This window comes from Mesocricetus auratus, unplaced genomic scaffold (assembly GCF_017639785.1).
Source record: "Mesocricetus auratus isolate SY011 unplaced genomic scaffold, BCM_Maur_2.0 Super-Scaffold_100025, whole genome shotgun sequence".
Taxonomy (NCBI): domain Eukaryota; kingdom Metazoa; phylum Chordata; class Mammalia; order Rodentia; family Cricetidae; genus Mesocricetus; species Mesocricetus auratus.
The window spans coordinates 14,478,950-14,496,259 of record NW_024429206.1 but is presented as its reverse complement, the minus strand read 5'-3'; the positions used below and the strand labels follow the sequence as shown (position 1 = coordinate 14,496,259).

Below are 17,310 nucleotides of genomic sequence, written 5' to 3'. Positions count from 1 at the left end.
ATTCCCATATGGGAAAGCACTTGGCTTAGAAGACTGTCTCTCAGGCTCTTGTTCTCCCAGGGGGTTGGTTTTACCTTTGAGCCAGCAGTGGCCTGTCAGCTGCCAGGGAACGCAATCCACCTTGTCCTCTATGCCTTCCTCTCCCGGGATTCAGTTCAAGTCTGGTCAGGTCTCCTTCCCTTGGGTGTTGGTCCAGTGAACAGCTGCCCAGCTGTAATCTCACGTGTCTGCATTTGTCTCTGTTGTCTGTATTTGTTTGCTCAGGGCATAGTAAGGTCAGCTCCAAAACTGTCTTGCGCAGAAGACTTTTTAATAAGCACACTCTTGCATCCTTTGTATACAAAGAGAAATAGTGCTAACCATATCTTATGCCCTTTGGTGTGAGTTTGTTTAACACAGCTGCCCTCGCCTCTTAAGAGTGTGCTCTACCTGAGAAAGGGTGTGGGAACGGAATACTTACTGTGAGAGAAGGTGGAATGTTTACACCATGTCTGCACTTCGTTGAGTTGGTTAGACGGACCATTCTGCTTCGGCGGCCATCCCAATTAAAGACATCTACATAGATGAGTTAATTTACATCTTCTGTTGTCTTGAATCCAGAAGGCAAGTACAATAACTGGATTGATTGTAGAGCAAGAGAGAAATGGCCAAGGGAGGGAGATTGAAATGGGACATCCCTTGAGAGCTAGGCAGGCTTCATATGAACTCCATTCCATTCCTGCTCTGCTTGCACTAGAAGCGGGTTGTGGCTGACGTTGAGTGCTGGTCTGCCTTGTTCTCAGTTGTACATGAAGGCTAGCGAGAAGCTGCACATGGGGGCATACCTTCACTGTGAGCGTCAGCAGGCTGAGGCAGAAAAACCGAGAGCTCAAGGCCAGCTGGGCAGTACATTGAGATCCTGTCCAAAAAAATGTGTGGGAGGGGGCGGGGATTCGTTTAGCAGGTAATAGAACCCTACAGAGCACACATGTGGCCCTGGGTTTAATCCTCAGAACCACGTGGAGAAAAAGAAAAAAAGCTTAATTCCAGTAGCTTAATTCTAAGAGGAAATGTTCGTGTTCTGAGAAGTTAAATTCAAGCAAACAAATTCTGTAGCCCAGGCTGGCCTTGAATTCAGTCCTTCTGCCTCAGACTACCAAGTGTTAGCAAAATCTTTTAAACAGCAAAATGAACTGAGTATCTGAAGCAAAGTATCTGTGAGAAAAGATAGCAAATTAGCTGGTCAGTTATGGTGCATGCCTGGGTAATGGGTTTGCAAACTGCTAAACTTTGTAAATCAGGATCGTGCACTCTGGGGCCACCGTCTGTGGTTCTCACATCCCCTTGTGCGTGTTTACACGTGCCTTTGTTAAGACAGCAGAGTAAGATGGCATTTATTATATTTTGTGTGTGTGTACACACACAGAAATCAGAGGACAGCTTTTAAGGAGTGGGTTCTCTCCTGCCGTGTGAGTCCTGAGGGTCCAATTCAGGCTGTCAGGTGGTGGCAAACTCCTTTACCTGCTGAGCCATCTGGTCAGCCTCTATGTAGTGTGTCTTAGTTATTCCATTGCTATAAAATACCCCAATCTGGCAGGTTTGTAGATGCTGCAGAGTATAAACCACATAAGGACCTTGAGGCATCCATTTGAAAAGTGAGGGTGAGGAGGAAAGAGAGGCCGATTCTGAACCACCTGGCCATTTCATCTGTATGCATCTTAGCCATGCTTCCCATCTTGTGGTGAGGCAGGCCCTAGGAGTCCTTCAGATGTCCAGTTCTCTGGGGGAGCAATTACTACTCACTGGCTTCCTGAGCTGCGCGTTGATGTCCTGCCCCTGTTTTCCAGCAGGCTTCACCGAGGCAATGATTTGATAATAAGAGATCCTGATTAAATTAAGGGGCCATTTGCTTCTGGATGATGATGTTATAAAAGAGTTGATGTCCACACTGCTTGCTTTTCCAAAGGTCAAAAAATAGTCTTCATAATCTAGTATAAGCAGAAGAATGAGCTGTATATTTGTGCTTGCTCTCCCTTCGTAGCCATCAGGGAACAGAAAGTGTTCTTTGCATTCCCAGCTGGGTCCTTTTGTTGCCTCACTTTTGTAGCTGAACTCGGAAGTGGCTGCACCAGGAAGGTGCCTGGGTAATGGGTTTGCAAACTGCTAAACTTTGTAAATCAGGATCGTGCACTCTGGGGCTACCGTCTGTGGTTCTCATATCCCCTTGTGCGTGTTTACACGTGCCTTAGTTGAGACAGCGGAGTGAGACTGCAGTGAATGTGCACTGGTTCTGCCAGGTCTCAGACTCTTGTCAGGGCTGCTCTCAGTTTGAGATAAATTGGAAGTATGGCCCCTCTGGAGTATTTAGACAAGCAAGACAGGAAGGGACTTGAAATACCCCCATTTAAGTCAGGAGCCTTGGAAACTGCTGATGCCTCATCCTGTAGACTGTGGAGGTGACAGGCAGAGGGCGGGCAGGGTTGCCAATGCCCCGCCTGGCCTAGGATTGCCTGTGCGCAGCTCCCTAGGAGCTCAGAAACCACACGGACTCTCTAATTGGTCGCTAGACCACACCTAGTTGTTGAATGCTTTAGCAGTCTGAAGACCTCTCAGCTCTGCCCAGATTGCTGGAGTGTGCACAAGTCTATCTTCACCAGACCAGAGGGAAGCTGTGGAAGCTGTGTCAGAGGAGCAGTCGTGGAAACTTTGCCAAGTGAGTAAATTGGGAAGAGTGGGAAGCTATCAGCTAGCATTGAGGGGATCTGCCAGGCAAGGCAGCATTGAAGATGAGCTGGTTTGTGACTCCTAGCATCTGAAGTGAAAATTTCAAGGATGGGGTGTTTAAAGCATATTGGGAATGATGTGAGCCCAAGATCAAATTGATGCCTATTTCTTGCTACCCTTTGGTTTTATTGCTGGCGGGCTGTAAGGCAAGCATACTGGGCACACACATACACAAATCCTTCAAGTCTACTGTCGACCATCCTGGGGTCAGGAGAATAATGGGGGAAATGAGCAATGGCCTGCTGCTTCTCTTCCACTCGGAGGCAGGCCCACAGACAGGACTGCAGTGTGAGTGAAGGAAAAATAAAGCTGTCCTCCAGAAGCCCATTAGCGGCATCAGCTGCATTAAAAATGCAAGAGATGGTGGCAAGAGAGGGCCGGGTTGAAGTCTAATGCAAAGTCAGGACTGGGAAAGGCCAGGCTCTTTCCCTTTCCCCTTTTGGAGTTCAGTTGCCAGTGAGAAATAGTGCGGGCAACTACGGCTTTAGAAGGCACTTTTTTTTTTAGTGCAGAAAAGCACTTTGGGCTTCCTTGGCTTTGCTTTTGAAAGAGTGCTGTCCCACCGCATGCACCCTGAGCGTGCTCAGGCTCCAGGTCTCTGCAGGACGATGCCGGCCTCGTCCACCGTCCACGTGTTGCAGCTGCTGCGGGAGCTGCTCGCCTTCGTGCTCCTCAGCTACACGGTGCTCATCGGGGCGCTGCTGCTGGCCGGCTGGACCACCTACTTCCTGGTGCTGAAGTGACAGCGCCCCGGCTCGCCCCGCCCCGCCCCGCCGCGACCCAGCCCCTCCAGGTTGAGCACCTTCCCCTCTCCAGGCGCGGCCCCTCCCGCCCCGGCCCCAGCCCACCGCACGCGTTACGGCGCGCGATGCCGCTCAGCACCCCGCAGCCCCGGGGCCTGCCGCGTCCCGCGCCGAAGTAGTCCGAGCGGTTGAACGCCAGGTGCGACCGTTACAGCCGTTTCCTAGTGCTCCTGCCCCGCCCATCCGCCTGTCCAATCGCAATTGGGTCCTCTCGTGGGGGCGTGGCCATGAGGCCCGGGGCTCCCTGGAGCCGACTGCGCTCTCCCGTCTACTCGCTATGCTGCGTCACTTCCGGCGTGTGCGTCCGGCGTCCGCCCGCCGCGGGATGGCGGCTCTGAGAAGTTGGATGTCCAGGAGCGTAGCCTCTCTTTTCAGGTACGGCAGTGGCAGCAGAAGGCGGGAGTCGGCGAGAGGAGCCGGGTCCGCAGTGCCGGCCAGCGCGTTGGCCCCAGGCCGCGCGTGCTGCCGCGTCCCGCCTTCCTCCGAAGTTTGAGGTGGGCGCCGCCTCCATGCCTCGTCCTCCATCACAGGCTCCCGAAAGCCGGTCGTCCCAGCCCGGCTGCCTTTATCGGGCCGTTGAGCCTCCAGTCAGCCCAAGGTCCCCGAGGACACCGAGGGACAGACGGGCATGGCGTTGGCTGCAGGCCTGGGCTGGCAGCGCGTTGTTAGCACGCGTCCCGCGAGCTCGGGCTCCCGACGCCCGTGGTGCTCCGCGGCCGCGGGCCCCCGGGCTTTGCGAACAGGGATCATGAGGGACACCTTGAACCCAGGCCCGGGGTCCAAAGCTAAATCCTGCGGGCCAGAGTTTTATCTTGGCGTCAGGTTGCTAAGCAGCTCTGAGGCAACTTTTAAACTTCTCCACCTAGTGGAAAGCGCCCAGGCACGTTGGCTTGTTCTTGCCGACCTGGCGCTCAAATCGCTTGCCTCTGATTCCTGGGCGCTGAGATTAAAGGTTTGCCACCACCTCTTCCCTATTTCTGGGATTTAACAGGCCACCCTGTGGCTTCTTTTCTGGGAAGACCTCCGCCAACTCCTTGTTTTGTTTCCTGCTTCGTCCAACTCCTGCAGACCCAGGAGATTGACTTGTGATTTTTAAAATTTATAAAATTTTTAAAATTTGATTTATGTTTCCAGGTATGGACAGCGTGTCCCCGTCGAGGCTAACTCTAAGAAACGCTGTTTCTCAGCATTGATAAGACCATGGCACAAAACGATGTTGGCTGGATTCGGCATGACCCTGTGTGCAGTTCCCATTGCACAGGTAAGGGACGGTCATGTGACTCTTTCTCGGCTTCAGTGAAGCTGCCATAGTTGCACGAGTGCCACCTCCCATGATGCTATTCACTGTACTATACCAGCATCTTCTCAGAGTCGAGCAGATTTCCCGTTTTTTCATTGTCTGATGTTGTAGAAACAGTAGCGTTACCCCTCATGGCCCCTACCCCACCACCCCCGAAGTGAGGAACCAGTGACACCGAGCGCCAATTGAACTGGGAAGTAGACTTTTACTCTTGTACCAAACAGAAGTTGAAGATAAACTTTGCAAATGAGTTTCTCAGCCTTTGTCAGTCCGGAAGTTAAAAATATATTGTAAAGGAATTGAAGGGGGGGTGTGGTTCTGTTTTTCTGAGAATGGGTGACTATTTCCTGGGAATTCATATGCTGCTTCTTTTTTCTTTGTTCTTTAAGATTTATTTTTTTAGTGTACATTGGGACTCTTACTTGCAAGAGGAGTGTGAGGGTGTCAGATTTCCTGGAACTGGAGTTAGAGACAGCTGTGAGCTGCCATGTGGGTGCTGGGAATTGAACCCAGGTACTTTGGAAAAGCAGCCAGTGCTCTTAACCACTGAGATGTCTCTCCAGCCCCTTGGTTGTTTTTTAATGGTTCAGTTTTCACTGAGGTAATCCTCAACTGTCTTGGCACTGGAGAGTGCATCAATTGACGCTCTCGGAACAATTAGGAAGTTAGAGGTTGCTTGGCTGCCACTGGCCACCATTTTAGATCCACCAGGGTAGACTAACCTACTGAGGAACTTGTGTAGGCATTCTGTCTTCAAAGACAAGACTAGGAGTGGGGAATAGGAGAAGTAGTGGAGAGAGGCACTGTTTAATTGGTGAGGCCAGAGAGTTAGCCAGGAATCAAGTTCCAATCACCTAGACGGTCCTGGGGTAAACAGTACTTCAAGTTGCATAAAGGGTAGAATGAGATAAAAGACGACGAGTCTGTTGGCAGAAGTCTCATTCAGCAGAGCTTTACTGAAGAGCTCTTTGTGCCATACACTATCATAAAATATGTATTCTGTGTAGAAAGTATGCAGACATAAGTTGAGTGTGGTGGTATGTTCCTGTAATCCCAACACTGGGGGAGGTAAGGCAGGCAGATCAAAGCTTGAGGCTAGCTTGGGTTAGTTTGTTCTTGAGATTTCTCAAAAAAAGACACACCAAAAAAGGAATAATACAAAGCATGGTGGCATATGCTTTAATCCCAGAGGCAGCCTGGTCCAGACTTCCAGACCTACACAGAGAAACCCTGTTTGAAAAACCAAACAAGAAAGAAAGGTCATCTGGTGATGTAATATGAAGGAAATAGGGTGCAGTGGGATGGGACACCCCATGTAAGTGTGCTTTGAGAAAGCTACTCTGGGCAATGTGAGACTGCGCCATGGGAATGACCTAAGTGTGGGAGGAGCCTGCAGCAGAGGGATTGCAGGCAAAAGCCTAGCAGCGGCTGAATCTTGTGTGGTGTGCAGCAAAGTAAGGTGGGCTGGGTGGAATGAGGAACTGTTTAATAGGTGAGGCACTGAGCTAACCAGGGATCAGACACTGACCTGATTTGTGTGGGTACTGAGACTTTGCATTTTATTCTGAAGAGGCCACAAAGGATTTGTTCTGGGAATATTAGGATCTTGAGTAGGTTTTAAGGTTATAATTAGTCTAGCTGAGATGGGGGTAGTTAGGCTGGCAGGCAGCGGGGAAGTGAGGGAGAAGAATTGTCATTTGCTGGAGCAGAGGAGTGGGTCTCCATAGGAAGAAAGTTACAGCATGTCAGGGAGAACCCAGTGGAGCTATCAGCAGCTGATATGAAAATAATTTTTAAAATCACTGGATATGTGGTTTATGGAAAAAGGCTGGATAAGAGACCAGCAAACTCGGCAGAGGCAGGCGGATCTCTGTGAGTTCGAGGCCAGGCTGGACCGACAGCCTCCAAAACAATACAGAGAAACCCTGTCTCATAAACCAAAAAAAAAGAAAAGAAACCAGCAAACTCACGCCAACAAAATATTCCTGATATTTTTGTATCCATTTATTACAAGTACTTTTAACATGAGGCTTGTGCCGGTCTGTCTCTTTTCACCCATCATCTCTGCATGCTGATGAACCTTAACTCTAAAATGTTCACTTAACATCAGTCATCCTGGTGACAAGATAGCACCCCCTTTTTTAAATAATTTATTTTTATTTTATGTGCATTGGTGTTTTCCCTGCATGTATGTCTGTGTGAGGGTCAGATCTTGGAGTTACAGTTGTGAGCTGCCATGTGGTTGCTGGGAATTGAACCCTGGTCCTCTGGAAGAGCAGTCGGTGCTCTTAATCATTGAGCTATCTCTCCAGTCCAAGACAGCCCTTCTAAAATTGCATTTTTGTGTGGTAGGTGGGGGTATCAGGACAACTGCAGGAGCTGGTTCCGGTAGTTGAACTAGTTGTCTGGCTCAGCAGCTGGTGCCAGCCTGCAATATTCTTTATCTCTGAGGATTGTGGGGTTTGTCCTTCTCTGTTGATATTCCTTTCTGAGTCCCAGGTACTAGTCAGTTCTGGGCCACAGGACTAGAGCTGCTGTTGTCACTCTCCTGCAGTGTCTGTCTGCCCTTCCAAACTCCCAGGACTCCATTATGTGCTTCAGACAGCTAAAGTGGGTCTAGTTGTGCCTGCCCATAACCACCTTCATTTCTCTTGGGCCAAGGAGGCTCTGGTTTCAAAGTGTCTGTTTTCATGCTTGATGATCTGTGTGGCACTGTGTTGGGTCAGCAGAACATAACAATACAGGCTTTGGAGAGGGTTTGCTTTGAGGTTTAACTAGATAAGTGATTTCTAGGGAAAGTAATGTGACTGTGTGTGGATTTCCTCATCTGTAAAAAGTAATGATATCCACACCAGAAATGAATGAAAACACATAGTAAAGTTAGCATTGTTATACTCAGGTTTTCAAGATGCTGTGTCATATGACATTATTTATTCACGTATTAAAAACCATTTCAGCCAGGTATTGGTGGCGCACGCCTTTAATCCCAGCACTTGGGAAGCAGAGGCAGGCGGATCTCTGTGAGTTCGAGGCCAGCTTGATCTACAGAGCGAGTTCCAGGACAGCCTCCAAAGCCACAGAGAAACCCTGTCTCAAAAAACAAAACAAAAGAAACGTTTCATAGTCATGATACTTTTAACAGTTATTCTGGAGTTTTACACTCCACGCAGCAAAACCAAGACAGTAAGTAGACCACAGAACAGTGGTTTTGATATAGCGAGGTCTCTGTCCAGAAGGAAAAAAAGCTATGTAGGTGATGAGTCACAGCAGGTTTTTAGTTGGAGTGACCAAGTCCCATAATTCTGATTTTCAGTGTAATAGCTCAGGTTATAGTGAGCCCCTGGCGTTTTACTTGCTCTGCCCAGACTGTCATCCCACATCCACCATTAAACTCAGCTCAGTTCACATCAGATCTCTGAAGTCTTTGCTAGTAACACCTCAACACAGGATTGATAGTTTCCTGTGACTCTGCCACAGCTCCTTAGGTTCTCTAGGTGAGTGAAAGTGGAAGGAACATTACCCTGTGGTTATGTCCCTGTGTTGTCTTTTTTTTTTAAATTTTAAACAGCTTGTTTCACATGTCAATCCCAGTTCCCTCTCCCTCCCCTCTCCCCCCCAGCCTCCCACCCTATCACCACTTCCTTCCACATAGGGGATATATCTAGAGTCTGTGATTTCACTCAGGGCGGGGTCCAGGCACTCTTCTAAGAGTCCAGGCTGAGAGAGCATCCCTCTTTGTGTTATGGACACACGAAGTCCGTTATATGCCAGGGATAAACACTGATCTACTGCCCAGGGCCCCGTAGGTTGCCCAGGCCTCCTCATTGACTCTCACACTCTGGGGTTCTGAATCAGTCCCCTGCTGGCCTCCCAGCTGTCGGTCTGGGGTCCAAGAGCTCTCCCTTGTTCAGATCAGCTGTCTCTGCTGGTTTTGCCAGCCCATTCTTTGCCAATTTGCTCATTGCTCCTCTCTCTCTGTCACTGGGTCCCATGGGTTCAGTTCAGTGTTTAACTGTGGGTGTTTGCCTCTGCTTCCATCAGTCACTGGATGAAGGTTCTAGGATGGTTATAGACATCAAAATCAAGTTCATTATCAGGAATGGGCATTTAAGGTGGTTTCTCCACTATTGCTTAGCTTGCCAGTTGGTGTCATCCCTTTAGATCACTAGAGGTCTCACTGGTGCCAGATCTGTCTTCTAACCTATGATTCCCTCTTCCCCCACCTGTGTTGTCTTAAATCACCAAACAGAAAGCCTAAAAAGTTACCCAAAGAAGAATGCAAACAGATCTTCACCTGCACAAAGTGCAGGGGGATCTTCTGAGACCGAGAACTCCTCAACTTAAGCTTTATTCAGGTTGGAAGTTGACTGTTTGTCTTTCAGAAATCGGAGCCTCAATCTCTTAGTAACGAAGCATTAATGAGGAGGGCTGTGTCTTTGGTGACAGACAGCACCTCCACCTTTCTGTCCCAAACCACGTACGCTCTGATCGAAGCAATCACTGAGTATACAAAGGTATGTGTCCTCTTGTGCATGTTTTTTCCCCAGAGGGTTATGGTGTCAGGCAAGTCCTCTATTACAGAGCTGCAATCTGCACTTCCCTCTTAACTGTGGCTCACAACCATACCTGGTGTGATAGCTGTGTTTGTATTGTATTGGAACTTAGCCAGGCTTGTGTATGTTTGCTAGAGTTTAAGTAGCTTTAGCAGAAGTCATAGGGCTCTTGAGTCTCAAATATTTACAGTCTGGCCCTTTTAAAAAAAGGTTGCTAAGGGCTGGGTTTTTGTAGTAGCTCCTTATAGAGTACTTGCCTTGGTTTTATGCTCAACAATGTAGAGGCAGGAGGATGCGAAGGTTAAGGCAGATAGCCTAGAACATGAATAGCTCATCTGCTTCAGTAGGGTTCAAGAGGGTCTGTGATGCTACGATGGCCAGAGCAGGCCGCATGCAGTGGTTCCTGCTCCAGTCCTGCCACCCTGGTATTGTGGAGCCATCCTAGCCAGCACAGGAAGCAAGACACCGTCTTAAAGTCTTTTATGCATTTCTTTGTGTCTGCCTCTTTGTCTAAATGGTAAACAAAAATTTTATTTAGTTTTGTGTGTGAGACAGGGTTCACAGGGTCTACATAGAACTCACTATGTAGACCATGCTGACCTTGAACTCAAAGATTGTGTTACTAATTTTTTAAGAGGCAGCCCGCATGTTATCCTAGTACTCGGGAGGCAGAGGCAGGCAGATCTCTGAATTCTAGACCAGCCTTGTTGACATAGTGAGAGCCTGTCTCAAAAAAAAAAGACACTGATGTCCTGGATGATGGCTCTACTTCTTGCATTGGTACAACTCAGTGAAGCACAAGGATGTTAAGCTGATTTACTGTGTGGAGGTTTTTATTATGGGTATGTGGAAGAGTGCATGCAGATGCCCAGGGAGGCTGCGGGTGGGGTGGCTGGTTGTGAGCTACCTGGCTTGTGCTTTGGAAACTGAACTCTACAAGAGCTTTTAGCAGTCAGCCACCCCTCCTCCCTCTCATTTGAATGTCTGCAGTAGGAATACGGGGCTGCTCACCCATGCAGTTCTCATGACTGTGTCAAGGGCTGATCTTGGCCTCTAGCCCTGGCTGAGGAAAGGGATCCCCACAGCCCAGTAGGCACAAGGTCCCCCCCTTTTTTTTTTAATTTAATGTGCATTAGTGTTTTTGGCCTCTGTATGAGAGCGTCGGATCCCTTGGAACTGCCATGTGGGTGCTGGGACTTGAACCAGGGCCCTCTGGAAGGGCAGTCAGTGCTCTTAACCACTGAGCCATCTCTCCAGCCCCGATCCTTCTAAATTTGAGACACTCTCAATATGTAGCTCAGGCTGGCCTTGAACTTGGAATCCTCCCACCACATCTTCCTGATGAGTGTTGAGATTACACGTATGCACTACCACCTCAGGACTTGTGAAAGTTTTCTAAAGGTGTGACTGTCTAGTCCTTCTAGTGTACCTCACTTTACACACATTTATTCTGTATTTGTAGGCTGTTTATACGTTAGTGTCTCTGTATCGACAATATACAAGTTTACTTGGAAAAATGAATTCACAGGAGGAAGATGAAGTATGGCAGGTGATTATAGGAGCCAGAGTTGAGGTGAGCAGACTTGTCATTTCCATATGATGGTCTTCATTATGGTATCTAAGCTGTTATCTTGAGAGTAACTGTGTTAACCCCTTCATGGTATCTGGAGCTCTTTTCTGAACCTACAGATGACTTCAAAGCAGCAGGAATACATGAAGCTGGAAACCACTTGGATGACTGCAGTTAGCCTGTCAGAGATGGCTGCAGAGGCTGCCTATCAGACTGGTAGTAAAGGATTAGCTTTTTGTTTTTTACTTTTAATTTAGATGTTAAATGATGTCTTCAGGTTAATTAGACTGTCTAATTGATGGTACAAATCTAATACTGTGACCATTAATACAGTATGCCATGTCCCATGGGACACCAAATTATCATTGTTACTTCATAAGTTTAACTTTTTCCTGTTATGAATTATAGTGTAAATACTTGGTATGCAAGATATATGATATGATCCCCCCAAATGATTTCGAGGTTTTCCCCATTTCTATGTTGTTTTGAGACATAGTCTCATTATAGAGCCTTGGCTAGCCTCAGGCTCACTGTGTGTAGAAGAGGCTGGTGTCAGTGTCCCCAGTGGCAGGCCAAGCTGCTACGTGAAGCTTTAACGTTTTATCTGCACTTATAGAAGTCAGGCTGCAAGTGTGGAGAAAGTAACTAGTAGAACTGGTATCGAAATGTCTCTAAATAGCTTTAAGTGTTTCATCCTTACAGAGGAGGACATGAGGCCACTATGTATATAGGAACTCTTAAGAGACAGAGATGAAGCCGGGCGGTGGTGGCGCACGCCTTTAATCCCAGCACTCGGGAGGCAGAGGCAGGCGGATCTCTGTGAGTTTGAGGCTGGGCTGGACCGACAGCCTCCAAAACAATACAGAGAAACCCTGTCTCGTTAAAAAAAAAGAGAGAGACAGAGACAGAGATGAAAACAGTAGAGCATTCTTTCATTCTTTCCCTGCTCGGGGTCAGTGCTGGCACTGACCTCACAGGCACTTTTGGGTCTTGAAGTTCCTGTACACTCCCACTCTGAAGACACCAGGCTACAATTAGAAAGCAAACAAATTGAGCCGTTGCTTCGTGTTTCTTTGTATTAAAATGTTAAAGTGCTGGATATGGTGGTTCATGCCTATAATCTCACAACCATCTGTAATGAGATCTGGTGCCCTCTTCTGTCAGGAAGGCATACATGCAGGCAGAACACTGTATACATAATAAATAATCAATAAATAAAATCTTTAAAAAAAAGTGCTTGCTGCTCTTCAGAGGACCCACATCCACGGGGATCTGATGCCCTCTTCTGGTCTCCACAGGTACCTCATACATGTAGCATCCACTCACATAGTAAATCAAAATTATTTAAACAATCCCAAGCTAAGGAGAAATAGAAAGTATATAGAATCTGAGAACAAGTCCTGAAATACAGACATAGCCAAACACAACAATGTTCAAGTGTAGCACCCACCTGAGTATGATGATACAGCTTAGGAGTGAGACAGAAAAATTCAAGGCCAGCCTAGGCTGTATTGAGAAGCCCTGCCTTTTTGTCTGTTTTAATTTGGTGCATGTTTTTGTAGGTGTATGTGCATGTAGGTGCCCATAGAGTCTAGAATAGGGCATCAGATCCCCAGGAGCTCAAGTCACTGGTGGTTGTGAGCCACCCAACATGGGGTACTCCCAATCTTGGGTACTGTGGAGCAGCAGGTGCCCACTGAGTCATCTCCCCAGCATCCAATACCCCATGTCTTGAAAATGAGTAAGATGCAGACCTGAACTCAGAAGCAGGATGTCGAGGAAGGAAACCTCATGAGGAACAAGCTGCAGTCTCGGGCCTTCATGTCTGACTTCTCTGTGCTCCATGCACTGTCCCTTCTCTTGACAGGAGCCGATCAGGCCTCTATAACCGCCAGGAATCACATCCAGTTGGTGAAGTCGCAGGTGCAGGAGGTGCGCCAGCTCTCCCAGAAAGCAGAAACCAAGCTGGCTGAAACACAGACACAAGAGTTGCACCAGAAAACCCAGGAAGCTGGTGACGAGAGGGCTGACCAAGAAGAGGACGCCTACCTGCGTGAAGATTGAGGGCTTGAGCCCACTGCCATGTCTGCCTTATCAGTGGGGAAGCAGGTGATGGCATCCACCTAGTGTCGCCCCAACTCTGTGGAGACAGCTTCTGCCCTTGCCAGTCAGACCAGAAGCCTTTGTGAGCTGTGCCTGTCCTTCTCTGGCCTCAGTCTATGGGCCTGGTTCTTAGCCTGAGCGTGGTTCATTCAGCACTGTCCCACTCAGCTCTCTCTCGCCCATCTTTTCACCTCATACCCAAAGCAACCGGGGCCAGGGGAGAAGGGGCCTTTTCTGCCACACCCTTAAGTTCAATAGCTGTTTACTTACAGTTTTTAATATTGCTCAGATTTTCAAGTATAATTTAATGTTTGCTCCAAAGAAGGGAGCCTGGTTTGTAAAAATTTGTGTTTCTAATGTCCTTTGTGCCTATGGGCACAGCTCAGCTAAGGAGTTTCTCAGATCAGAGCATGACAGTGTCCACCTGATGCTCCCCACAGGTCCTTCTCCAACTCATGCTTCTCCTTCCTTTCTCCCTTCCTTCGAGTTTCTCTGCTGTATCCAAAGGAAGAGAAGTTTGGTGTTTGCATTAAAAAATAAAAGAAAAAGTCTTTGTGGCTCTCATGCAATGTCCTTCACTGCCTAAATGGTGGGAGTTGTAGGGGCCCTGGGCCTTCCTGGGAGCATACACTCCCATTCAGCACATGCTGGCTAAATTTGCCAGGTTTCAGGTTGGTGGCATTATAAAAATGAATTGATTCTTACTGACCAGCAAGGGCCGGCTCTCATTCTGTGGTAGGAAATCATCAGTCACTAGAGCGATTGCTCAACCCACCCCTCAGGGCTAGGGTTTAGGGGGAGCCCCACACTTGAGCCTCTCATCTGTCACCAGTGCCCACATGGTCCACATCTCCAGGGGGCTTAGACGATGCACCAGCAAGAGCCCTCTGTACAGGCAAGGGTCCCATGGGTTCAGGGGCTGTTGGATTCCAAATGTCTTGAAGCCAGCATGGTGTGTAGGGGTCACCCCCAGCTTTTTCAGGCACATCCCCACAAAGACATCATCGATGGGGAAGAGTTCTACCTCTTCCATGGCTGTGTGAAGACGCCTCACAGTCGTCTGGGACATAACATAGCCACCTCCTCCTGCATAAGGTGGATAGTGGCGGGCCCTGTACATGGAGAAGGGAATGAAGTATTTGACTTTGGTGTTCCTGTTAGGCCGGGCCTGGTGGATGACATCTCCCACCAAGAGGTCCTGGGCAGGATCCCAGCCCTCCAGGAACTCGAGCACATTGGGAACATGGATGAAGACATCATCGTCTCCCTTTAGTATGAAGTGGGCTTGTGTGCAGGCGGCTGCCATCCAGCGCTGCACATGCAGCTCCTTCAGTGTTAGGTTGAAGAAATCCTCAGCAAAGTCCCACTGTAGGATGTCATCGAACTGCCAACTCTCATAGGCCAGCAGCTGGGCTGGGGGCACAGGTCCTGCCACCCCCAGGAGGAACACCAGCTTCAGCTGCCGGCCCCTAGTCCAGCTCCCTGCCCGGCCCCAAGTGCTTCTAATGGCTGCACGCTGCTCAATATGGCCAGGCTGTGACTTGATGACCAGGAGCAGGAAGGTGTCCCTGGCACACTCAGAAGGCTCCAGCAAGATGGAGAAGCTTCGGCAGTGTTGGTAGGTTAAGAAGAGGCGATGGCGGCTGGGCAGGGACAGGGAGGCATTAGCAATTGTTAGGTTGGGTGAGCACTGGCTGTGCTGGGACTCTGGCAGCACCCCTAAGTGCTGATGGGCCTTCGAGCTCCCTGCTGGTGTGTGTTCCTTCAGAAAGAGCAGGCAGCTGAGCAGCAGTGCCACAAGGCTGCAGAACAGCACACAGCCCAACCTGCGCAACATAGCTGAGGCCCTGTGGGGAGAGAGCACCTGAGCTAGGCTCTAAGTTGCCTGCAACCCCTCAGCCAAGCCCTTGCCCAACTCTGGGACCTGTTCTTGTTTTTTTCAAAACGATCTCATTTTGGGTAGTCTAGCCTAGCCTTGAACTACTGGTAAGTCTCTTAACCTCAGCCTCTCAAAGTGCTGAGATTATGGGCATGAACCACTTTGCACAGGTCCTCCCTGGAGGAAAGACTAAAATAAAACACCAGCCTTCTGCTACCCTCTTGGCAGGGCTCAGCAGCCAACATTTCCCTCTCATGTGGCTTGTCGCTGTTGTAAAGCTGAGATCTAATAAACAGGGAATTTTAGAGAAAATGGCATGGCTTTAGTGTTGGTTACATGCATCATAAACATGAACCCTAACATTCTGAGCTTTGCAGACTCATACCTAATGAACCAAAGCCTGCGGTCAGTCTGGCCTCTGGCAGGTTCTGCATTGAGTTTCTGGGTGATGCAGTCCCAGCAACACCAGAGTCCCAGGTCTCAGGGGAGGGAACTTCACGATGGCAAAAAGGCAGTGGTGGTTCACAGAGCAAAAGTCACAGCATGAGGAGGTTAGGGGAAGGGAAGGGGCTCATCCAAGGAACCACAGCTTGGGCTATATGTCACTGTCCCTTTTCTCTAGAGTTCTGGTTCACTCACAAAGTCTTAAAGTGACCCAAAGACAAACGGTATTCACCAGAGGAGCCTGCCCAAGGCCTGCGGTAACACAGCTCACCCTTAGTTTCCTCTCTGCCATTTGTTCCCTCCAGATGTGGCCCAGCCTTGTCTTGCATCCTGCCTAATAGCTTTCTGATCACACCCAAGGCAGGAGTCTCAAGTGCCCTAAACAACCTCAAACCTGCTGTATAGCCACAGACGTTAGACATCTGAGCGTCCTGCCTCCACCTCGCCAGTGCTGGGACCGTAGACAGGTTATGTGGTGTCGGGAACCAAGCATGCTGCCCAAGCACAACTGACCCTCACCCCAGCCCCAACACAACTTTTCTAGTAGCTCTCCTTGCCTCCTTCCCTTGGAGCCTGGGGCCACAGCCAGAGCCAGCTCCACACCTACACCTGGGGTACAGAGTCACAGGTGTGGCAGCCAAATATCCGAGTACACAAGGCCGCATTTCTTTTCCATCCTTCAAAACGGTCTTATCTGGGTCAGCCTCGTTCCCTGTTGCCCCTAGAGATGCTCAGAGCCTCTTGTAGCATCTCTCGTGTTAGCCAAGCAGCTAGGAACACCCTCACAGGCGGGCAGGCCAGATAATGCTAAGGATGAAGAGACTGAGGAAAGGGTTCAAGGCCTCGGGGACATCTGAGCGTGTGCTTGAAGCACGGGAACAAAACGCGACAGTCTGAGAGAACAGCCAAGCTCCGCGCTGAGTAGGAGCCACGCAGACCAATCTGAAGGCGAGGAAGCTATGTGGGGGTTGGCGTAGGGCTCATTAGAGAAAACTGGGAATGCCCCAAAAGGCTGAGGAGCAACACCTGACGGTGTAGCCCACGTTTAAATATGGCCTATGGTTTTAATGCCATTTTGCCGTGGCTTAGGTAACAGGATGTGAGAGACCTGGGGGGCAGGAGGCAACTAAGGCTGCTAGAAAGCTCTCAGGCTGCAAAGCGGAGCCAGTCCTCGCGGGACCGCAGCTGGAACTGCTCCAGAGTCTCAGGTGTGAGAAATGGATCGCAGGTGTGCGAAGTCCGCAGCCGGCCGTGCCACTCACGGAGAACTCTGGCTTGTCCCGTGGCCTGGTTGCCCTCCCACGCCGCAGCACCCCATGCCCACCCAAGTCCCTGAAAAGCCCACTTCCCTGTCCGAACCTCCGTCCCGTAAGGCCAGGTCCTCCCACCGTACTGCGCGCCCTCGCCCTGGGGTGTCGCCAGCCTCAGGCTCCGGGGAAGTGCGCCCCGGGCAGCTCCATTCTTTCTGCCGGAGTCCGCAGCGCGGTGCGTCGGGGCGACCGCCCAGAGCGGACCCGAGACGGAGGGGCAACAGAAAGCCGGCCAGCAGAGCTGCCCCCCGGCACAGGGAGCCTGCGCCACTCCCAGACCTACCTAAGCTCCCGTGGGGACCGCGCACCCGCACAGGCTGCAGCCTAACACCGGGCGCGCAAGGAAACCCGCTGGGCGGGGCCTCAGGGGCGGGCCCCCGGCGAAGGCGGAGCTCCGGGGAGGGGAGGGGCGATGAGGGCGCCGAGCTCCCGAAGGGCGGGACTTCGGGGGTCGGAGCCACGTGAAGGGCGAGATTCCAGGCAGGGGCTGCCTCTGTGGGCTGCCCGTGCCACCCCCACCCCCATCCCTAACCTCCATCCCTTACCCCCACCCCCCACCCCTGGCCAGCGGCCAGAGAGACAACC

General features: G+C 50.0%; 2 protein-coding genes, 1 long non-coding RNA gene and 1 other non-coding gene across 7 annotated transcripts; 1 reads left to right on the top strand and 3 right to left on the bottom strand.

The window, feature by feature from the left end:
- The first annotated feature begins 3,793 nt into the window (after positions 1-3,793).
- Diablo (diablo IAP-binding mitochondrial protein) lies at positions 3,794-13,656 on the top strand. Of its 2 annotated transcripts, none has more exons than XM_040731647.1 (6): positions 3,794-3,941; positions 4,701-4,827; positions 9,249-9,380; positions 10,882-10,992; positions 11,109-11,205; positions 12,857-13,656. In XM_040731647.1, exons 1-6 carry the CDS (start codon positions 3,844-3,846, stop codon positions 13,051-13,053), a joined length of 762 nt encoding a protein of 253 aa, XP_040587581.1. In that variant the 5' UTR covers positions 3,794-3,843; the 3' UTR covers positions 13,054-13,656. The 2 variants fall into 2 exon arrangements, with proteins under 2 accessions (XP_040587581.1, XP_040587582.1); XM_040731648.1 differs by lacking the exon at positions 3,794-3,941 and adding an exon at positions 4,042-4,060.
- On the bottom strand, positions 10,398-10,522 carry LOC121134099. The gene has a single exon (XR_005871126.1).
- On the bottom strand, positions 11,901-16,993 carry B3gnt4 (UDP-GlcNAc:betaGal beta-1,3-N-acetylglucosaminyltransferase 4). Of its 3 annotated transcripts, none has more exons than XR_005871069.1 (2): positions 12,744-16,993; positions 11,901-12,348 (listed from the first exon to the last, which is right to left on the bottom strand). XR_005871069.1 is itself a non-coding variant. In XM_013120981.3 (2 exons), exon 2 carries the CDS (start codon positions 14,927-14,929, stop codon positions 13,877-13,879), a length of 1,053 nt encoding a protein of 350 aa, XP_012976435.1. In that variant the 5' UTR covers positions 14,930-14,939; positions 15,357-16,993; the 3' UTR covers positions 11,901-13,876. The 3 variants fall into 3 exon arrangements, 1 of the variants encoding a protein (XP_012976435.1); XR_005871070.1 differs by having other exon boundaries at positions 11,901-12,017; XM_013120981.3 differs by having other exon boundaries at positions 11,901-14,939; positions 15,357-16,993.
- LOC121134059 lies at positions 11,901-17,225 on the bottom strand. The gene is made up of 2 exons (XR_005871071.1): positions 17,009-17,225; positions 11,901-12,958 (listed from the first exon to the last, which is right to left on the bottom strand). It is a non-coding gene; the product is annotated as an uncharacterized LOC121134059 (long non-coding RNA).
- Between the last annotated feature and the right edge of the window lie 85 nt (positions 17,226-17,310).